This window comes from Pleurodeles waltl, chromosome 7, assembly GCF_031143425.1.
Source record: "Pleurodeles waltl isolate 20211129_DDA chromosome 7, aPleWal1.hap1.20221129, whole genome shotgun sequence".
Taxonomy (NCBI): domain Eukaryota; kingdom Metazoa; phylum Chordata; class Amphibia; order Caudata; family Salamandridae; genus Pleurodeles; species Pleurodeles waltl.
Genome location: NC_090446.1, coordinates 1,273,023,099 through 1,273,041,898, shown reverse-complemented (window position 1 = coordinate 1,273,041,898; position 18,800 = coordinate 1,273,023,099). Strand labels below are relative to the sequence as shown.

Sequence of the window (18,800 nt, the reverse complement as noted above, 5' to 3'; positions counted from 1 at the left end):
CAAGTTCCTGAGTACGTTTGATCTTACTTCAGGGTACTGGCAGATCGCCCTGACTGAGGGGGCTAAAGAAAGATCCGCATTTTCAACCCCTGATGGCCATTACCAGTTCAGGGTGATGCGGTTTGGATTGAAAAATGCCCCTGCTACCTTCCAACGGTTGGTTAACGGGGTCCTAGCTGGCAAGGATGCCTTCTGTGCAGCCTACCTGGATGACATAGCTGTCTACAGTTCCAGCTGGGAGGAACACCTGCTCCACCTCAAGGAGGTGCTTCAGGCCCTGCAACAGGCAGGCCTGACCATCAAGGCTAGTAAATGCCAGATTGGGCAGGGTTCCGTGGTGTACTTGGGACTCCTAGTGGGTGGTGGTAAGGTGCAGCCACTCCAGGCCAAGATTGAAACTTTCAAGGCCTGGCAACCACCTAGAACTCAGACTGAGGTGAGAGCCTTTTTAGGCCTCACAGGATACTACCGCAGATTTGTCAAGGGCTATGGTACCATTGTGTCACCCTTGACAGAACTCACTTCCAAGAAACAACCTAGGTTGGTGAATTGGACAGAGGCTTGTCAGAAAGCCTTTGACTCCCTGAAGGAAGCCATGTGCACGGCCCCTGTGCTCAAGGCCCCCGACTACTCCCAGGAATTTATCGTGCAGACAGATGCTTTAGAGCATGGCATAGGGGCAGTCCTAACACAGCTAAATGAGGAGGGCCTAGACCAACCAGTAGTCTTTATTAGCAGAAGGCTATTACCACGGGAATAGAGGTGGAGTGCTATTGAGAGAGAAGCTTTTGCTGTGGTCTGGGCACTGAAGAAGCTAAGACCCTACATGTTTGGGACTCACTTCCGGGTTCAGACAGACCACAGACCCCTCAGATGGCTCATGCAGATGAGGGGTGAGAATCCAAAACTCTTGAGGTGGTTCATTTCCCTACAGGGGATGGACTTTACGGTGGAACATCGCCCAGGGGTTGACCACGCCAATGCTGATGGTCTCTCCAGATACTTCCACCTTAGCGATGAGAGCTCCCAGGAGGTCGGGTAGCTCTCCCCACTTTCAGCTGGGGGACACACATGTTAGACCTGACAGCCTTAGGGTGGTCACCCCTAACTTTTTGCCTGCCTCCCTCCACTTTTTGGACACTGTTTTTGCTGGCTTTTAGACTCTGCGCACTTTACCACTGCTAACCAGTGCTAAAGTGCATATGCTCTCTCCCTTAAAACATGGTAACCTTGAATCATACCTGATTGGACTATTAATTTACTTATAAGTCCCTAGTAATGTGCTCTCTATGTGCATAGGGCCGGTAGATTAAATGCTACTAGTGGGCCTGCAGCACTGGTTGTGCCACCCACTTAAGTAGCCCCTTTTCCTTGTCTCAGGCCTGCCATTGCAAGGCCTGTGTGTGCAGTTTCACTGTCACCTCGAATTGGCATTTAAAAGTACTTGCCAAGCCTAAACCTCCCCTTTCTCCACATATAAGTCACCTCTAATGTGTGCCCTAGGTAACCCCTAGAGCAGGGTGCTGTGTGTGTGAAAGGCAGGACATGTACCTGTGTAGTTTACATGTCCTGGTAGTGTAAAACTCCTAAATTCGTTTTTGCACTACTGTGAGGCCTGCTCCCTTCATAGGCTAACATTGGGGCTGCCCTCATACAGTATTGAAGTAGTAGCTGCTGATCTGAAAGGAGTAGGAAGGTCACATTTTGTATGGCCAGAATGGTAATGTAAAATCCTGCTGACTGGTGAAGTTGGATTTAATATTACTATTCTAGAAATGCCACTTTTAGAAAGTGAGCATTTGTTTGCACTTAAAAATTTCTGTGCCTTACAATCCACGTCTGGCTGGGCTTAGTTGACAGCTCCTTGTGCATTCACTCAGACACACCCCAAACACAGGGTACTCAGCCTCACTTGCATACATCTGCATTTTGAATGGGTCTTCCTGGGCTGGGAGGGTGGAGGGCCTGCTCTCACACAAAGGACTGCCACACCCCCTACTGGGACCCTGGCATACAGGATTGAACTGAATGGGGACCTGGTGCACTTCTTAGCCACTCTTTGAAGTCTCCCCCACTTCAAAGGCACATTTGGGTATAAAACAGGGCCTCTGCCCTACCTCATCAGACACTTGCTGGAGAAGAAACCTGAACCAGAAACTACATCCTGCCAACAAGAACTGCCTGGCTGCTCAAAGGACTCACCTGTCTGCTTTCTACAAAGGACTGCTGCCTTGCTGTTGGCCTGCTGCCTTGCTGAACTCTTGTCTGGCTGTGAAAGTTCTCTCTAAGGGCTTGGATAGAGCTTGCCTCCTGTTCCCTGAAGTCTCAGGACCAAAAAGACTTCTCTTTTTCACTTGGACGCTCCGTGTGCCGAAATTGCACAGCTTGTTCCGTGGCGAGAAAAACGCCGCACACCGACGCTGATTGGCGCGACGCCTTTGGGACGACCGGAACTTCGACGCACGGCTTCGCAAGGACAACGCCGCCCGACCTCCAGAGGAGAAATCGACGCGACGCCTGCCGTGAGATCGGAATTTCGACGCGCAGCCCCGCAGAACGACGCGCAGCCGGAAAACAAGCAGGAAAATCCACCCACAGACCCGGGACATCTGGTACTCCCCGCGATCCACAGAAAGAGACTGTCCGCGCACCGGAAAACGACGCACGACTTCCCCGCGTGAAAAATAACGACGCAAGTCCATGTGTGCTGGGGAGAAATCGACGCACACACCCTTTTTCCACGTATCTCTTCTTCTGTGGCCCTATGAGGAGATTTTCCACTCCAAACCAGGTACTTTGTGCTTGAAAGAGACTTTGTTTGCTTTTTAAAGACTTAAGACACTTTGTATCACTTTTCAGTGATATCTCTACCAATTCACATTGCAACTTTATTTGTTTTGACCTACAATTATCCTGATAAATATTCTATATTTTTCTAAACACTGTGTGGTGTATTTTTGTGGTGCTATATGGTGGTATTGTATGATTTATTGCACAAATACTTTACACATTGCCTTCTAAGTTAAGCCTGACTGCTCGTGCCAAGCTACCAGAGGGTGGGCACAGGATAATCTTGGATTGTGTGTGACTTACCCTGACTAGAGTGAGGGCTTTTGCTTGGACAGGGGGTAACCTGACTGCCAACCAAAAACCCAATTTTTAACAGCCAACAATCTAGAAATAGTAATTGGTTTTCCCAACCCTACCATTCCAAAAGAGGTTCTAATAAACGCTATGACTTTTTCCATTACTTCCACAATGTGATACATGTTATCGGAAATTGAGGTTTCATGTAAATGTAACTATTCCACCAAGTCATTCCCGATGGTGAATAGAGAACTGAATGCCGGGGGAAACATTTGTGTAAAAATGCTTTCCCTCGGCCTGTTTATTCACAGTTCATCAGCAAGTAAAAATGTCACTAAAAAAAAAAAAAATGCCCCACATTCCAATTTGGCCCGTTTCACCAGACTCTAAAGAGTCAGTTTAATAGTCAGCAAGGCGTGCTGTATTACAGAGACCGACAGCACGGATGGCCAGACCGATGTGAACGTAACACAGGGGGTAACCTGACTGCATGCAATCGAACTATGATGAAACTTTTATGAAGATAGCACTGTAGACAAAAGCAGTTGAAACTCACTCAGTTTTTATGGTCGATATAGCACAAGTAAAAATACCATTGACAAAATAACATAAAACATAAGGGGGAGGGTGACCAACAGTGTGGAACAGGATATAGGGGGTGATTCTAAGCTTGCCGCCCGCCAAGCGGGAACCGCCAGAAGACCGTACCGCGGTCAAAAGACCGCGGCGGTCATTCTGGGTTTCCCACTGGGCTGGCGGGCGACCGCCAAAAGGCCGCCCGCCAGCCCAGCGGGAAACACCCTTCCACGAGGAAGCCGGCTCCGAATGGAGCCGGGTGAGTGAAAGGGGTGCGACGGGTGCAGTAGCACCCGTCGCTAATTTCAGTGTCTGCTAAGCAGACACTGACATTCTAAGTGGGGCCCTCTTACGGGGGCCCCTGCAGTGCCCATGCCATTGGCATGGGCACTGCAGGGGCCCCCAGGGGCCCCATGACACCCCATACCGCCATCCTGTTCCTGGCGGCCGAAACCGCCAGGAACAGGATGGCTGTATGGGGGTCGGAATCCCCGCAGCGGAAAGCCGGCGGGAGACCGCCGACTTTCCGTTTCTGGCCGCGGCTGTTCCGCCGCGGTCAGAATACCCAAAGGAGCACCGCCAGCCTGTTGGCAGTGCTCCCGCGGACCACGGCCCTGGCGGCTTTTTACCACCAGGGTCAGAATGACCGCCATAGTCTACAAATGGGTATGGGATTGAGACTTAATTAGAGGTTTTAGATTAATGATTACGTTTGGGGTTAGTCTAAGGGTAAAACTGAGGAGTGGGGTCACAAATGCATTGTTCACTCCAAAATACATCCCGTTCAGCATATTCCTGGTACCGGTTTCAATGGATGGCCAATAATGCTGTCCTTGGCAGCCTGCCAATTGGGAGGTGCCCTTTGCCCATATCCATTTTACCCGTCCGAACCATTCAGCAAAATCGCACAGGCACTCCTTTGCCCCCTGGTGCCAGGAAACCTGCATCTACACTGTTCACCACAATCACCACTTTGTGCTGCTCATTCTGTCCTATAATGAAGTTGGCAAGCCACCATGTCGTAACACAAGCTCTATCTTGTAACTCAAATCTTTTACGATATTTTATCAAGTGTCGCTTTCAGGCGGACACAACTGCAAAACGTGGCCGCTTTCTAACTGGTCAGTGAGCGTCAACCATGCAGTCTGGCATTTAAAAGTCTGGACTTTTTGAGACTGTTCACAGCCTAAACCCACGAACCTCCAGCAGATTGTTAGAGACCATATACAGCTTCAAAGGCACATTCTATTAACTAGGGTCTCGCATTTGTCCGAGTTACAGCTATTACCAGTTGTAAACTCCCAACCGGATTTTTCTTGCCACGTTGAAAGAAAAAAACAGCGCGATCACGCTGCTATAGTTCACTCGTAATGAAACTTATCGACAAAAGTGCAATTAGGTAGGTAACCGGCAAAAGTGCAATAAGCTGTGTAACAGGGTCGATATTATGCAAAGCGCTCGACTTCTGCCAAGCGAGATCGCGCTGCGAAATAGAGAAAAAATAGTCCACAAACCTGACGGGAAACACTGAGCCTCGCATATTTTCTGTACTTGGTCGCTGGCTCGAGGAGGGCTAACCACCGGAAAAGGCATGACATATGCATGCCTTCCACTAATGAAAGCAAGCATTTTTAACAGGCAAGCTCACGAACCAATGAAAGACACTGACTTGACGTGGACGGGGCTCCGAGCCCTTTTCTAATTCCTAAAGCGTCTCGCTAGCGATACGCATGTGCAACCGCATGCGACGCAGGCAGGACCCTAAAAAGGGCAGTTCATTGACCTCCTGAAAAATTCCAAAATACCTGGTTAAAAAATTCTCAGATCATGGTGGAAAGATATGTGAGAAACATGGTCCCTTATATGGGAACAAAGATGAATACTTTCATGTCCAAAAAAGCTGATGAGAAGAATAAATCAGGACGCTGGTAATGAAATACTGGTACCAAAGTAAATGGAATCTGGGGGTTGTCAGTAGAATATTTATATCAAGGTTGTCTAGAGAAACCAAAAATAGAGTTTACAAAGTACTTATTTAATTGTATGATATGTAACTTGTAGGGAGAATTGAGCTGTGCAAATAGTGCTGGTACTAAGGGCCAGATGTAGGTAGGTTTCCTTTTGCGAGTTGCAAATTGCGAGTCCCAGCGACTCGCAATTTGCAACTCGCAAAAGGAAATGCAGAAAGGTGTCTCAGACACCTTTTGCGACTCGCTATGGGGTCGCAAAGACCCACCTCATAAATATTTATGAGGTGGGTCGCAGTTTGCGACCCCATAGCGAGTCTAGGCACTCAAGGGGATGGTGGCCTGCTGGAGACAGCAGACCACCATGCCCGTGACTGCTTTTAAATAAAGCAGGTTTTTTTTCTCTTTGCAGCCCGTTTTCCTTAAAGGAAAACGAGCTGCAAATAGAAAAAATACCGAAACCTTTTTGTTTCAGTTTTTTTCAGAGTCCATAGGACCACTGCCTGCTCTGAAAAAATATTTGTGTGAGCATTCACAAAGGGGAAGGGGTCCCATGGGGACCCCTTCCCGTTTGCGAATGAGTTACCATCCACTTCAAGTGGATGGTAACTGCGAGTTGATTTGCGATCGCTTTCGCGGTCACAAATCAACTCTGCATCGCGATGCGGTCGCAAATAGGAAGGGAACACCCCTTCCTATTTGCGAGTCGGAATCACATTTTACGAGTCGGTACCGACTCGCAAAATGTGATTCTGCATTGCGTAAGGGCTTTTGCGCCTCGCAAACAGCGTTTTTCACCGTTTGCAAGGCGCAAAACCCTTCCTACATCTGGCCCTAAGTTATTTTAGGCCAGAGCAGAATAAACTGCAAATTAATTAAATCTAAGGACTTGATTAGGGCTTGCATAGAAAATGAAGTGAAAATGTTGATCTCTGACATCTCAAAAGATATGCATTCAGGCAAGAGTCCAACCATGAACACTTTCCCAGGGGCGCACAGTTATCTTGTTAAGCTGAATTGGCTGTGACATTATTTTTATAGCGACAATGAAAGAGTGAAGTACACCATTTTTCTGAGCTGTTCTATTCGGATTTTGCACTTTCCATGGAATTGGTATCAATTATCTACTGCATGTTGATGAATATTTCAACTTTTCAAATTGAAGGCAAAAATGTGTAGGCAAGTTTTTCCACGTTGTGTCTCGTTGAACAATGTGAGCAGACTCTAGTTCTGTTACCAAGAGGTTTGACTAAGGTGTTTACAGCAAATCAGATTTATCATAATAATGTGTTTTACTTTTGTTGTGCATGCATGGTGTGACCTTACTCTTGTTTTACTAGGTGTGCTAAAGTGAAGTTCCAAAAACCGGAAGAAAAAATGAAATATTGCAAAGGTATGGTATCTTTCTCATCCAGGTTCCACATGTGTTGAACAATGATGTTAGTATTTTAAAACCTTTATTTATGTTTTTCATCATATACAAAGACCAACACAATACATAGTGCATGTTAATGAGTGCTAGTACCAAATCACGCACCCTAGTCGATTTACTGCCAGGACCATCACAGAGTAAATAACATCACATGTACCAAGTCGGCAGATGAGTCATGCACATAACTGCACATAACCCAGAACTCCACTTGGTGATAATATAATAGTGCTCTGTGTACCCTCACACCTTCGGGTCTCCTGGGTCTGATTCCAAATCTGTGTCTCTTTGCTCATTAAGAGTCCAGCATTGCCCTCCCGACTGCCAAGAGTTCTGTGGCTTTGTCATCATTTGAGAGAGTCTCAGATGTTGTTCCTCTGCAACTCCCCACTCCAGAACATCCTTGACCCATAAGGCCCCACTTGGAACCCGGATCCCATCCACCCAATAGCTATCTTTCACTTAGCAAGAAGCAGCGCCAACTGCAGGAGCATATATGAGATTTTGCTTCCTCCTGGCTTCACTTTCATACCCAAAAGGCATGTTACGGGGATGGCGATTTCCTCAGCTCCCTCAATGTGGGGTACAACCTCCTCTAAGAAGCTGCATACCCCAGCACACTGCCATGCAAATGAATGAACATGACACCCTCTCCCCCACAATGTGCACACTAGGCCGCTATGTCAGGGTTAATACTGTTCAGCCAGACTGATGTTATGTTTGTGCGGTGCAATATTTTAATTCAGTTATTGCATGATCCCGTTTTCACCAGACTGTACGCATGATCCCAGTCCGAGTTCTCAGTGGGTTCTCCCAAATCTGTTTCCCACGCTGTTCTCATTTTGTAGGAGCACTTCACCCTGTCCCCTTGGAGAACTTTATAGAATGGAGTGATGAGGTGTCTACCTTACCCTCATCTGAGTAACTCCCTTAGTGTCTGAGATGTTGATGGGCCTGCCGGATGCGTGCACCATATTTCTGTTGTGATGTTTTCTAATTTGGCATATTGCAAGAAATGGCCCGCCCTACATTAAATGTGTCTTGCTCTTCCTGGAAGGTAAGGAAGACCTCCCTCTGTTACAAATCACCAGCTATGGGGCGCCCAGCCTCTCTCCATCTCTCCTTGGGCATGTCAAAATCAATAAAGTGAAAGGGTTCAAGATCCATATATGTAATTCCCTGTCGAAGGGGGCCCTACGTAATACATTTTTTACCACCGCTTCCCAGATTTGGGCAGTATGATGCACCAAATAGTGCATTAGAGTATCTGCCCTACCCACATCATTAATATGTGCAGTAGCGTGTGGCCCACTAATGTACCTTTTAGGAGTCTTTTTTTCCCCAAGTTGTTGGTGTCTGTTAGCCACCTGGCGGCATGTTGTAGGTGTAATGCAAAATATTAAAGTTTTGTCTGGATGGGCCAAACTGCCCTGCTCTATATCCCTTTTCAAAACCTGAAGAGCCACCCTATTGCTTCCCTTCCCATACCATCGATATGAGTAGGCTATTCAGTGTCTGAAACAATTTCTCATGAGAGGGAATAACAATGTTTTTACCTCATGCAGGCAGCATGGGAGGAGGACCATTCTAACAACAGCTGCCCTTCACATGGCTGACAAGGGCAACATGTTCCAAAAATCCACTGAGCCAGCTAAACCCCATGACACCCTATCTATACTGAGGCATTGATGGCCCATTGCCGTCGTTACCATAATACAGAGGTACCCTATTCTCTCCTGCTCCCACCTAATGCCCAAGTCCGACAATTGATCCTGGGGCGACAAGGCCAGTCTCCCCAGGGGAAATAGAAATGCTTTACAAATGGTATTGCACTGGGCAGATACCCATCCAAACTCCTCCAATCGGTTCAACAGTAAAGGTACCACCTCAGTCTTTGAGTGGACTTATACTGAGATATAATGAGATGATGTGGGTCAATTCTCCCACCCATATGCGTCAGGATTTCAGCTCTCTTGACAATAAAATGGCCATGGGCTCAAGTCTCAAAGCAAATAGGAGAGCTGAAAGGGGACATTCTTGCCGGGTGGCCCACTCCAGAATCCAGGCCTCCGTGACCTCCCCTCCAACCTTGATGTGGACCTTAGGGCTTGCATAAAACAATTGTACCAATTTCCGAAAGATTGGGCCAAACCACATCTCCCGCAGCACCATCATGAGATAGCTCCACTTGACTGCATAAAATGCCTTTTCTAGGTCAAGGTACCCAAATGCAAGATCCTGATTCAACCCTGTGGTCTTGTGCAGCATGTGATTCAGCCACCTCAGATTAACAGCTCTGCTGCACAAGGCCATAAATCCACATTGAATGTCTTGGACCAGGTCTAGGATTACTGTCTGCAGCTGCTTCACCAGCAACTTGCAAAGAACTTTGAAATCAGAATTGATCATAGTGAGCGGTCTGCATGAGGAGGGATCCTCAGGGTCCCACAGTGGCTTCAATATGTCCTTGCGCATGGTTGGGGTCAGGATTCAGAGTTTCCATGCCTCTGACAAAACTTCCAACAATTTTTCCCAAAAAATGTCAGAGTGGGTGTGGTGTTGCCGCGTCCTCGCGACTCCCGTTTTACGTCCCGAGCTCGTGACAGAGAGCTCGAGACACTGGGAGTCAAGAGGATGGTTGAGGCGGTAGCTGCAACATCGCAGCGGTCTACGTTTTTAATAAAAGAGCTTATCCTTACCTACACTTGTAGTCTTGCTTACTACAAGTATTTCTGGCGACGAGTAGACCGCTGCATCGGACCCATTTTCCTCGTCGAAACCAAGCAGGAAGTACAGCTAATAATGGTAACGTCAATCTAAGCTCATGGTTACCTATTTTTGTTTCAAGAAGAAACTGAAGCAGTTACTTTGATTTTTTTGTCCAACACTGACATCTCATGGAACTAAGAGGTACTACACCTTGATTTTAAGAAGAAAAATAATTTTTACAGTTTATCTTAATTTTTTTTTTTGCTGCTTATATTACAAGGAACCATCAGCGTTTTTTTTGTCTGTGATCTGCTGTGGCTCTTATGGTTGAGGATGCGAGTCTACCCAAATATCTAGCGTCCTAGTTGGGCTCTTGCTCTATGCAAGACTGCCGGTCTAGGGATGACAGCACTTTTGTTTTGTAGGTGACTTGGACAATACTACAACAAGTTGCAACTGTCGGTCCAGCCCTCCCGGCTCACAAGCAGTACCTCACCAAAAACCCAAACAGTAAAAGGTAATTTCTGGCAGCCTTTATGCTCAAGAGTGTGACATCTCAGGGAAGTCGTGGTTAAACGGAGATAACCCTTTTCTCGCATGAGCAACAAGTCTCAGTCACACACAGGCAATGAAGGAGATGCAGTAAAATTAACAATAGGTTTTATTATTAAGACTGCAGTCTACATTAAATTTCATGGGCTGCAATGATTAGGATAATGATCAATGTAAGACACAGAATTGTGAAAACGAGGGTCGTGAATATAAAGAACCCCACCATCTTGCAATAATGTGAGAGGTGAAGTAGGCCCTAATACCCTAGCATAATAAACTTAATCTTTAACCTAAAGAGAGCTAGATGTGTTAAACCTAATCTACCAGTACTATGTCCATGAGAAGAGCCCCCCCAACCCATGTTACCTTGGAATGAGGTCTCTAGATCAGACTCCGTGGAGACACAAAGGCAGGGTCTGCATAAAGGCAATGTGTAGCATAGATAGTGTTGATGGCATCTGGTAGGAATCCCTCTGATAACACTGTCTGCGTGAGATGTATTTATACAGATCTTGTAGGACCCCTGACGCAGGCATGTTCCCAAACAAAAGATAAGAAGGCATGCTTGGAGCAGAAATTATATAACAATTCCCTTAAAAGGTATATTATGTTACTGTCACAATTAAGTGGGAAAGTACATGATGTGAATACCTACGTCTATCACTTATTTTTGACGCTGCTAGTGACACCTTCACAGAGTGGCACTGATCAACGTGAAATTAGAACATCTTCCTAACTATAAACATAGCAGCCATTTTGGAAGAAATCATTTTTAAAATGCACTAAAACAACAGAGCAGGCTAAGTAGGTTAAAATACTCTAGTTGACGGGTGCACAGGCCTGCAAGCCAGAAGGCTAAGCTATCGCCTGATTCCCAATAAAACCCAATAGTATCCACTACACTAGGGTGAAGTTCTCATCTAGTTCTTGTGAATTTTCAGGAGAGAGGCAGGACAGGGTCATCCACCCAAAAAACTTCTCTGTCATGTCTGGGCGAGCCTCATTTTCAGCTTGATATGCAGTGTGGAAGTGTCCTTCCAGGGCTGTCCGTATACCCTGCCTGTATGTCACCACCCATCCCCCCCCAAGACCTGAATCCTCATTATAAGTGGGATCTCGTGCTCATGTTTTAGTATCTATGCCAGTAGTTGGCCCAATTTATTGCCCTCCATGTTTAGGCATTGTCTAAGTTGTGAGAGTATGTCTATTTAGGGATTCCCATTGTTCCATTGTTCCTGTAAGTCACTTTGGGTGCGCATAACCACCCACCCCGTGTGGCAGCCAAGCCTATCTCATCCCTATAGAGAGTTGCTACTTTCTGTAATTGACTCTTGATGTCCGCGACAAGCTGCAACTGGACCCTACATGTAGTCCCTAGAGAGACTCCTCACAGGACAGCCTTAAGGGCCTCCCACTCCGTAGCACTGGATTCTGTAGAGTCCCAGCTATTGCCTAAATAATCTGAAGTGCATCTCCCAGCGTCTCCTGGCAGGCTGCATCTGTTAGGAGATCAGTAGGCATTTGCCAGCACCGTGTGACATGGGCAGCACCTCCCCAAAACAGGTGGAGCAAAACTGCAGCATGGTCAGAAAGGTATCTCCCCAGATGTTCAGCCTTCTTAAGCACCCTGGGCTCTATTCCTTTGATGTGGAGTCTATCCAGGAGGCTGTATGTGCAGTATGTCAAGGAGTGACTAGTGTAGCCTTGCAATTGTGGATGAAGAGTGACTCAGCAATCCATGAACCCCAGATTTTGCATGACTCGGGCTAGGGACTGTCAACTGAGGTTTCGTACCTTGCCGTAGCAGGTGATGATCGCAATTCTCATTCAGACTACAATTAAAGTTTCCCTCCCACACTATAGGGGAGCCCACACTGTCTTCAAGCAACCCATGCATCATTCTATAAAACGACTAGTCATCAACATAGGGGCATAGGTATTTAAAATAGTGTTGTCCCTGCCATCTAGTGTGCAGTCTAGGAGTATACAGCGCCCATCCACATCCGCCTCACATATGCACATGTTGGAACGTCATCCCAGGCGCTATCCAGGTCACCACCCTGCCTGCCATTGAAAGAGTAGATTGCAGAAAAAAGTTGACTTCTCCATTTTTTCGCTAGCTTCTGAGCTTCAGTGCCCATTAGATGTGCCTCTTGTAAACAGGCTATCAGGACCCGATGACGCTGGAGGTACGAATGGACTCTGTATAATTTGGTGTACTCCTGTAGACTCCTGACAATCCATGTGCTAATGTTTGTAGTGTCAGCCATAAGCATTGGTGGCCCCCACCCAAATCCAGCCTGATCCTCCCATAGGGAGAGGAGTCCAGTGTGTCAATTCCCCAGTAGAGACATTACCTTCTGCACCAGCACATGCACTGCAACAACAAATACTATCCCCCCAACGTTGGGAAAGAAAGCAAACCCCAACACCCATGCAAAACAGCTAAGCAACAAACACACATAGTGCTTATCCATTTGTACCAAAGTTGCTAGGACCTGCAGCCTAAACCCACCACCCACAACCGTGGCCCACCACTAAATGTGGAGAGGGCTCTACACCGCCTCACACAATTTACAATGTTGTGTCAACAATACCTCAACGAGCAATACCAGCAATATTGACAGTCAACACTTTAACAGGACTTCATCCCTACTCCAGCAGGATTTTCCCACCCCCCCATAAGAAAAATATTAGGAAAAGGAAGCAAGAAACAGAAGATCAACACAATAATCAGAAGCAAGCACCCCATATAGCTGGATCATTTGATGTCGCAGGCGCTTCTGGGATTGACTCAACCATTTCCAATTACCTCTGAGGAGGTCAGTGCCATGGTGCTGTCCTCCTGCACCACAATATCCACCAGCTGTGGACCCCCCTGCGATCTTTAATTTGGGCAAAGTGAACCCCTACCGCATGGATCCCAGATCTCCATGAGCCAGCTTTTTCCCTGGGGACATTGTCCCACATTTCCAGCCACCTCCATACTTCTTCAAGGAGACTGAACAAAAATTAGACTTGCCCCCCAAGATCACCGTCAGTCGGGCCCATAATCTCCAAAAATATTTGTTTTCTGTCCTGCACCTTATGAGTGTAATCCGGATAAACAGATATCTTATGGTTCTCAAAGCTGGCATTGTCAGTCTCCTGAGCCTCGCATAAGATACAATTTCTATCCTTGTAATTAAGAATATGCGCTATAATGGTTCTCCCCTCCGCTTCCTCTACCCTGGCCTCCATTGTCGCAGTCCTAGAGGTGACAGCAGCCATCTACTCCCTGAGCAAGGCCATTTCTGATTGTAGATCTACGATGGACCCCTCCGCAACTCAGACCTTATCTAACACCTTCCACAAATTGGTACGAAAGTGGTTAACCTCATGTGCCACTGTCTTGATCTTGCCCTCCAGAAGTGCCCAGGAGCCCTGGATAGCAGCCAGAATCTCTGCGTGCGAGGGCTCTTCCGGTGATCAGTCCAACAGTGGGTCTCCTTGTCCACCACCCTGGTCCTTCTGTCACTGTGCAAAGGGCATCGGCATAGTATAGTGTTCCATTGTGTTTCCCTGTGGGGGCCCAGACCGTTTACTCTTCCCCATGTGAAGGCCAGGCAGATCCCACTCCCAGACGGCCACTGTGTCAACCAGCCTATACTTAGCGTCAAAGGCAGCTCCTGTCTTCTCAGCAGCTGCACCAGAGTCCTCCCCACATCCACCAGCGAGTATCGCTCAGGGATTCCTAAGATCCCATATCATGTACACGGGACATGCACTGCAGTGTGGAGGCAAGGGAGGAGACAGTCCATATAGTTACACACCGGAGGGCCGTTGAGGTCCCAGCAGAGACCATGCAGAACTACAATGGCTATCCCCCTATGCTCAGCAGCAGCACCCACCAAGCATCCAGGCGCAACAAGTAGGCACCAACAGGCCCCAGACAAAGGGCGATGCAGGGATCTCCAAGAGGGCCAAAGTCCAATCAGGTGCAAGTGCCCCCACATTGTGCTCCTCAGCAGGCCTCACCAGCACCTTGCTGAGACTATCAACTCAGGTACATGCTCCCCTCCTCAAATGTAGTGCTACCCACTGCACAATGGAGGCCTGGCCACTGAGACCAGCAAGACTGTGAGGGACTTAACTAGTCAAGGCAAGGGGGGGAGTCGCTCCATGGCACAAGCTGCAGCCGACCTTAGCAGAACACCTCCGAGCGGCAGGCTCTGAACAGAAGGAGAGACTGCCTCACTGCACGCCACACACTCCTGGTGGTGCAGTTATGTAGCACAAAGAATCCATGGGAGGAGGGAAAAATGGCCAAACTTTGCTGCGGCTGGCAGCCCACCCTCGTCGTGTTCTAAGTGGGGAATGGATAAAATGTCTCACGGTGGGCCGCAGGGCTCCACAATCAGGCCGGCCACAGCCACAAGAAGTTCAGCAGGCCGAGGCAGGCCTCTGCCTACCCCCTTAAGGTCCACCATCCCACAGGGGATACTTCGCCTCCAGAGCAGCGCCACTATCCAAGCCACTGAGGGTACGACAACTGGAGGATTATGTGTGGTCACAGTGGAGCCACTCAGGAACGTGGTCTGTTGGCCATCTTGTTTGGCCACTCCCCCCAATCTCATGAGTATTAATGTCACAAATAATTGGGGACATTGAATCACATGGCACTGAGATATAGATTTATACATTTATTAAACAAATTAGTTAACCTTGCACTTTTCACATTCCAAAGAAGTTAAGCACCATTTCACCTTCAAGCGGGTCTAAAATGCCTTCTAGAAAATTTTCATCAATGTATTTCGCAGCTGATAACAACAATGTGAACTTATGCAATGTGCAACCAAGTCTTCATCCCCTACAAGAGTGAGCTCCCTCACCTGTTTCTTCACTTGACTGCTTGTCGTAGACAAGATCCTACTTCTTCTGCCCTCAGTATTTCTGCACCACATGGCTTCCTATGCCCAATGGTCATTTTTGTTCTTTCTGGTCTAAGGATGTATTGTCTACAATACCAATACTGAGAGTCGACTTTGAGCTCGCCCATTGCTTATCACTGGTTGATTTTTTTTGCCAATCTCATTTGTTTGCTTCTTAGTCATTTTAATTCCTTTCTCTTCTTGTGTTTGCCCCTCTTGTGAAGCATAGTGTCTTTACCATCTTCCTTACTGAATGATTTGTATTCTTCCACTGCACGCATTCCTTGCACTACTTTGTTCTTTTTTCTTTGAGCACAATCAGAGTGCATGTTTTTTTTTGTTCTTGCTGTTGTGTGCTAATTCCTCACTCACATACCCACCCCTGCGCATTCCGCCTTACTCTGATAAACCTCAGCTAGCATGTTGCTACACCACCCCCTTTTTCCCACATTTAGCTATTTGCTCCCCCACAAGCTCCACCAATGTTTCCCCGCTCCATTTTGCTTACTGCCGCTCCACAGCATGGACTGTTGCTCACCTGCCCTTCCCATTTTTATTACAGCTTTTCTTCCTGCCATATGCAATCTGGGGACAGACTATGCTTTTGCTCAAAAGCACTTTGATAGCATGAGAAATTAGGATGGTGTTTGCACTGCGCAAACTTGGCACAAGCATGAAACTCAGCTATGTCCATCTCAATGGATCTTTATTTCAAACTGGGCCTAACATCATCAATTAAGCAACATATCAATGAACAGTGAAGCAGATTTTGCCCCACAGTAACAACAGAGAGGAGTACTTTTGTGAACCATGAAGGCTTAATAACAAGTTACAAATAAAAAAATCAAATCCGTTTAATCATAAGTAGTTAATCACCTGAATATAGCATATGCATTTATAATCAAGGCAAGTCAAATAGCAAATGCAAGTTATTAAATGATTGGTGATGTGAAGTTAGATAAATTCTGTTCTTATGGAGGGAAACTCAGTAATGCTAAGCTAAGTTTTTGTAGGCAAATCAGGAAATTTAGAAAGCAGTAGGTGTCAGCAAATATAATATCGCAAGTAGAACCAAATGAAGATTCCAATCAAGAAAAGGAGAAATGTGCTTGCTCTAGAAAGGATCTCTATGAGTAGAAATGTAAGCAGCAATTGTGTCTCGAGAAAGAGAAAAGGGATGTCCACCTGCGAAAGTGAACAAGGGCAAGTCTCACTAACTAGAGTCTGACCCAGGCAATTAAACATGAGTTAATTTCTAAAAGATATATTGCATGGGTTCACACAGAGTTTGACCCAATCAAATCTAAACATTCAGAGTAAGCTCGGTGTCAACCTCTTTCACCTAGCTAAAGTAGCAAGCAGCTACAGTCCGACGGCCTTGGAGATATCAGGCAAAGGGAGGACTTCTTCTCCTCTGAATCCTTCCCTTTGCACATGCATAAAGCTAGCATTCCAATAATTGGAAACCCAAACCATCTTCTTTTTGACAGTAGTGCAGTTTGGTTGGGGACACTTCATGTCCATGTTTTGCCAAGTGGTTCAACATTGTTTTACCTGCATACCTCTTGCATTGTCGACGTCACAAAAGGTAGTCGATGTATTGGATGGAAAAGAAGTTACATGACAATATTAGGGTCTGCAGGTTCTATTCCAGTATTTAGTTGAAAACTGATGAGATTGCTTAATACCCTTGAAGAACTTTGCACCATGCTAGAATTATATTCTGGAACCTGAACACGAAGGGGAACTGACTGACCTTATACATTCGAGTGGAAAAGATCAATTGACACAGGTCTGTGACTGTGAACTACTCAGCATTGCAAGGAATCTTGAATAATATTACAGCTGGATTCATACCACAGAACAACATAGGACATCAATATTATTATTCTTTCACAGGTCCTGTACAACCTGCAATTTTTTGTTTGGTGTCTGTAGCTCCATGATAGTGAATTTCAGACTTCTAACATCTCTGAAAAAGCCCTGCACTAATATAGATTCAATCACGGGAGTAATTCCAGCCTCTGCCTCTGGTAAGATGATCTTCTGAGGCGTTTCAGAGGACTTCAGCATTCTGCTTAATCAGGATCTTTACAGGTTCACCACCTCTGATGAGGCCAATGTCCTTGCCAGAGTAATACCAGACATCCTCTTTCACATAGCCCTTTACATCTGATGGCAGGTCCTCGTTTGTCAAAACAGAGAACAACCCAACAACTAGCCTCTCTGAAAACAAAAAAATAGTTACTTTTTGTTATACCTATTCCTAAATTCTAACTTCAGTATCCCCTTTAAGATCTCCTCAAACTCAGTTTTGTTTTCACCACACCTAACCCCCTTCCATGGACATCCTTCTCCTCTGGGGCATTTGACTCAGTCTTCATCTGCCTCAACTATAGATGCACTAACTACGGGTGTTGTTGTTGTCTATAGTCTCCTGGATCTACAATGGCACTTGTGTTCAGGTCAACAGGAGCAGTCACAAGTGGAGGAAAAACTGGGGCTGGGGTGACAACAATTGTGTTCAGAGGCACTGTTGGAAGGACTGGGGATACCACAGGTATGTTCTATTGGCGTACTTCCACCTAGGTCAACAGATGGGGATATCCCTACAGCTTGATTCCCTACAACAGGTTAGTTTCCTCCCTTTGGCTGGACAACATTGTGCAGAGGGGGTTGAGAAGTCAATAAAGCATCTAATCACTGGAGTGACTATTGTTCCCTTCATCAATTTTACTTCTATCTACTCTCTTGTGTGCTCTTTGTCTCCCTGTTCTTCCAGTAGTTAAGACAAGGTACATACTGATTCCCTCAATCATATCTTTTCTCCGTGGTTGTTCTTCTGAATACTGCTCTGCTTCCATCCAACCCCAAGCTGTCCTTTTGGCCTTATTCTGATATTTTTCCTTCTCATTCTCATGTCCTTCATGCTCCCATACATTCACGGTTTCATCTGAGCTAGTCTAGTTAGGGGCTTCATTTCATGTAGCACTCTCCTCAAATTCTCAAATATTCTCAAGGTGAAAGTACCATAGGATGCAAACTGCAGAGATCTTTTGTTCGCAGTGATATTATTTTATTGTTTAAGCCAAATATATGTGTTTAAACTGTCAATGGTTGTCATGTAATCAAAAGGCACACTCTTGAGAGGGGGCTCATCCCTAAATAAAGGCCATCATTTCTGTAAGAATTTTATATTTTCTCTTTCAGTAATACAATACAAATTCAATGAGTGTCATTTGAATTAACAGGCGGTTCTCAACAGATCACTATACACAGCTCCATTGACTTACAATCTCAGCGCAGCACGAGAAAATGAGCCACTCGTAGCACGGCACCCTCTGATGTAACAACCAAACCCAGCGAGGCACACACATTGACTGACCACTACCAGTGCAGCATCTTATGACACAACTCACAACAGCTCTCCTGAGTAGCCAGCTTTGCACCATTTTTAAACAAAACCCAATTTGTATCTTTCACTAAAAGAAAGTTCATGGTACAGTAGCACTCTAGGGGAAATGGGGAATAAAACCCTCCTGGTGGTGTCACACACAAGCGTGAACTCCC

General features: G+C 46.2%; 1 protein-coding gene across 3 annotated transcripts in view; it reads left to right on the top strand.

The window, feature by feature from the left end:
- Positions 1-18,800, top strand: part of LOC138246163 (E3 ubiquitin-protein ligase TRIM39-like) — a 138,694-nt gene that overhangs the window by 112,533 nt on the left and 7,361 nt on the right. For all 3 annotated transcript variants that reach the window (XM_069200473.1, XM_069200472.1, XM_069200471.1), the window contains one exon: positions 6,971-7,023. In XM_069200473.1, coding sequence (XP_069056574.1) covers positions 6,971-7,023 — 53 coding nt within the window. The remainder of the gene's footprint in view (positions 1-6,970; positions 7,024-18,800) is intronic.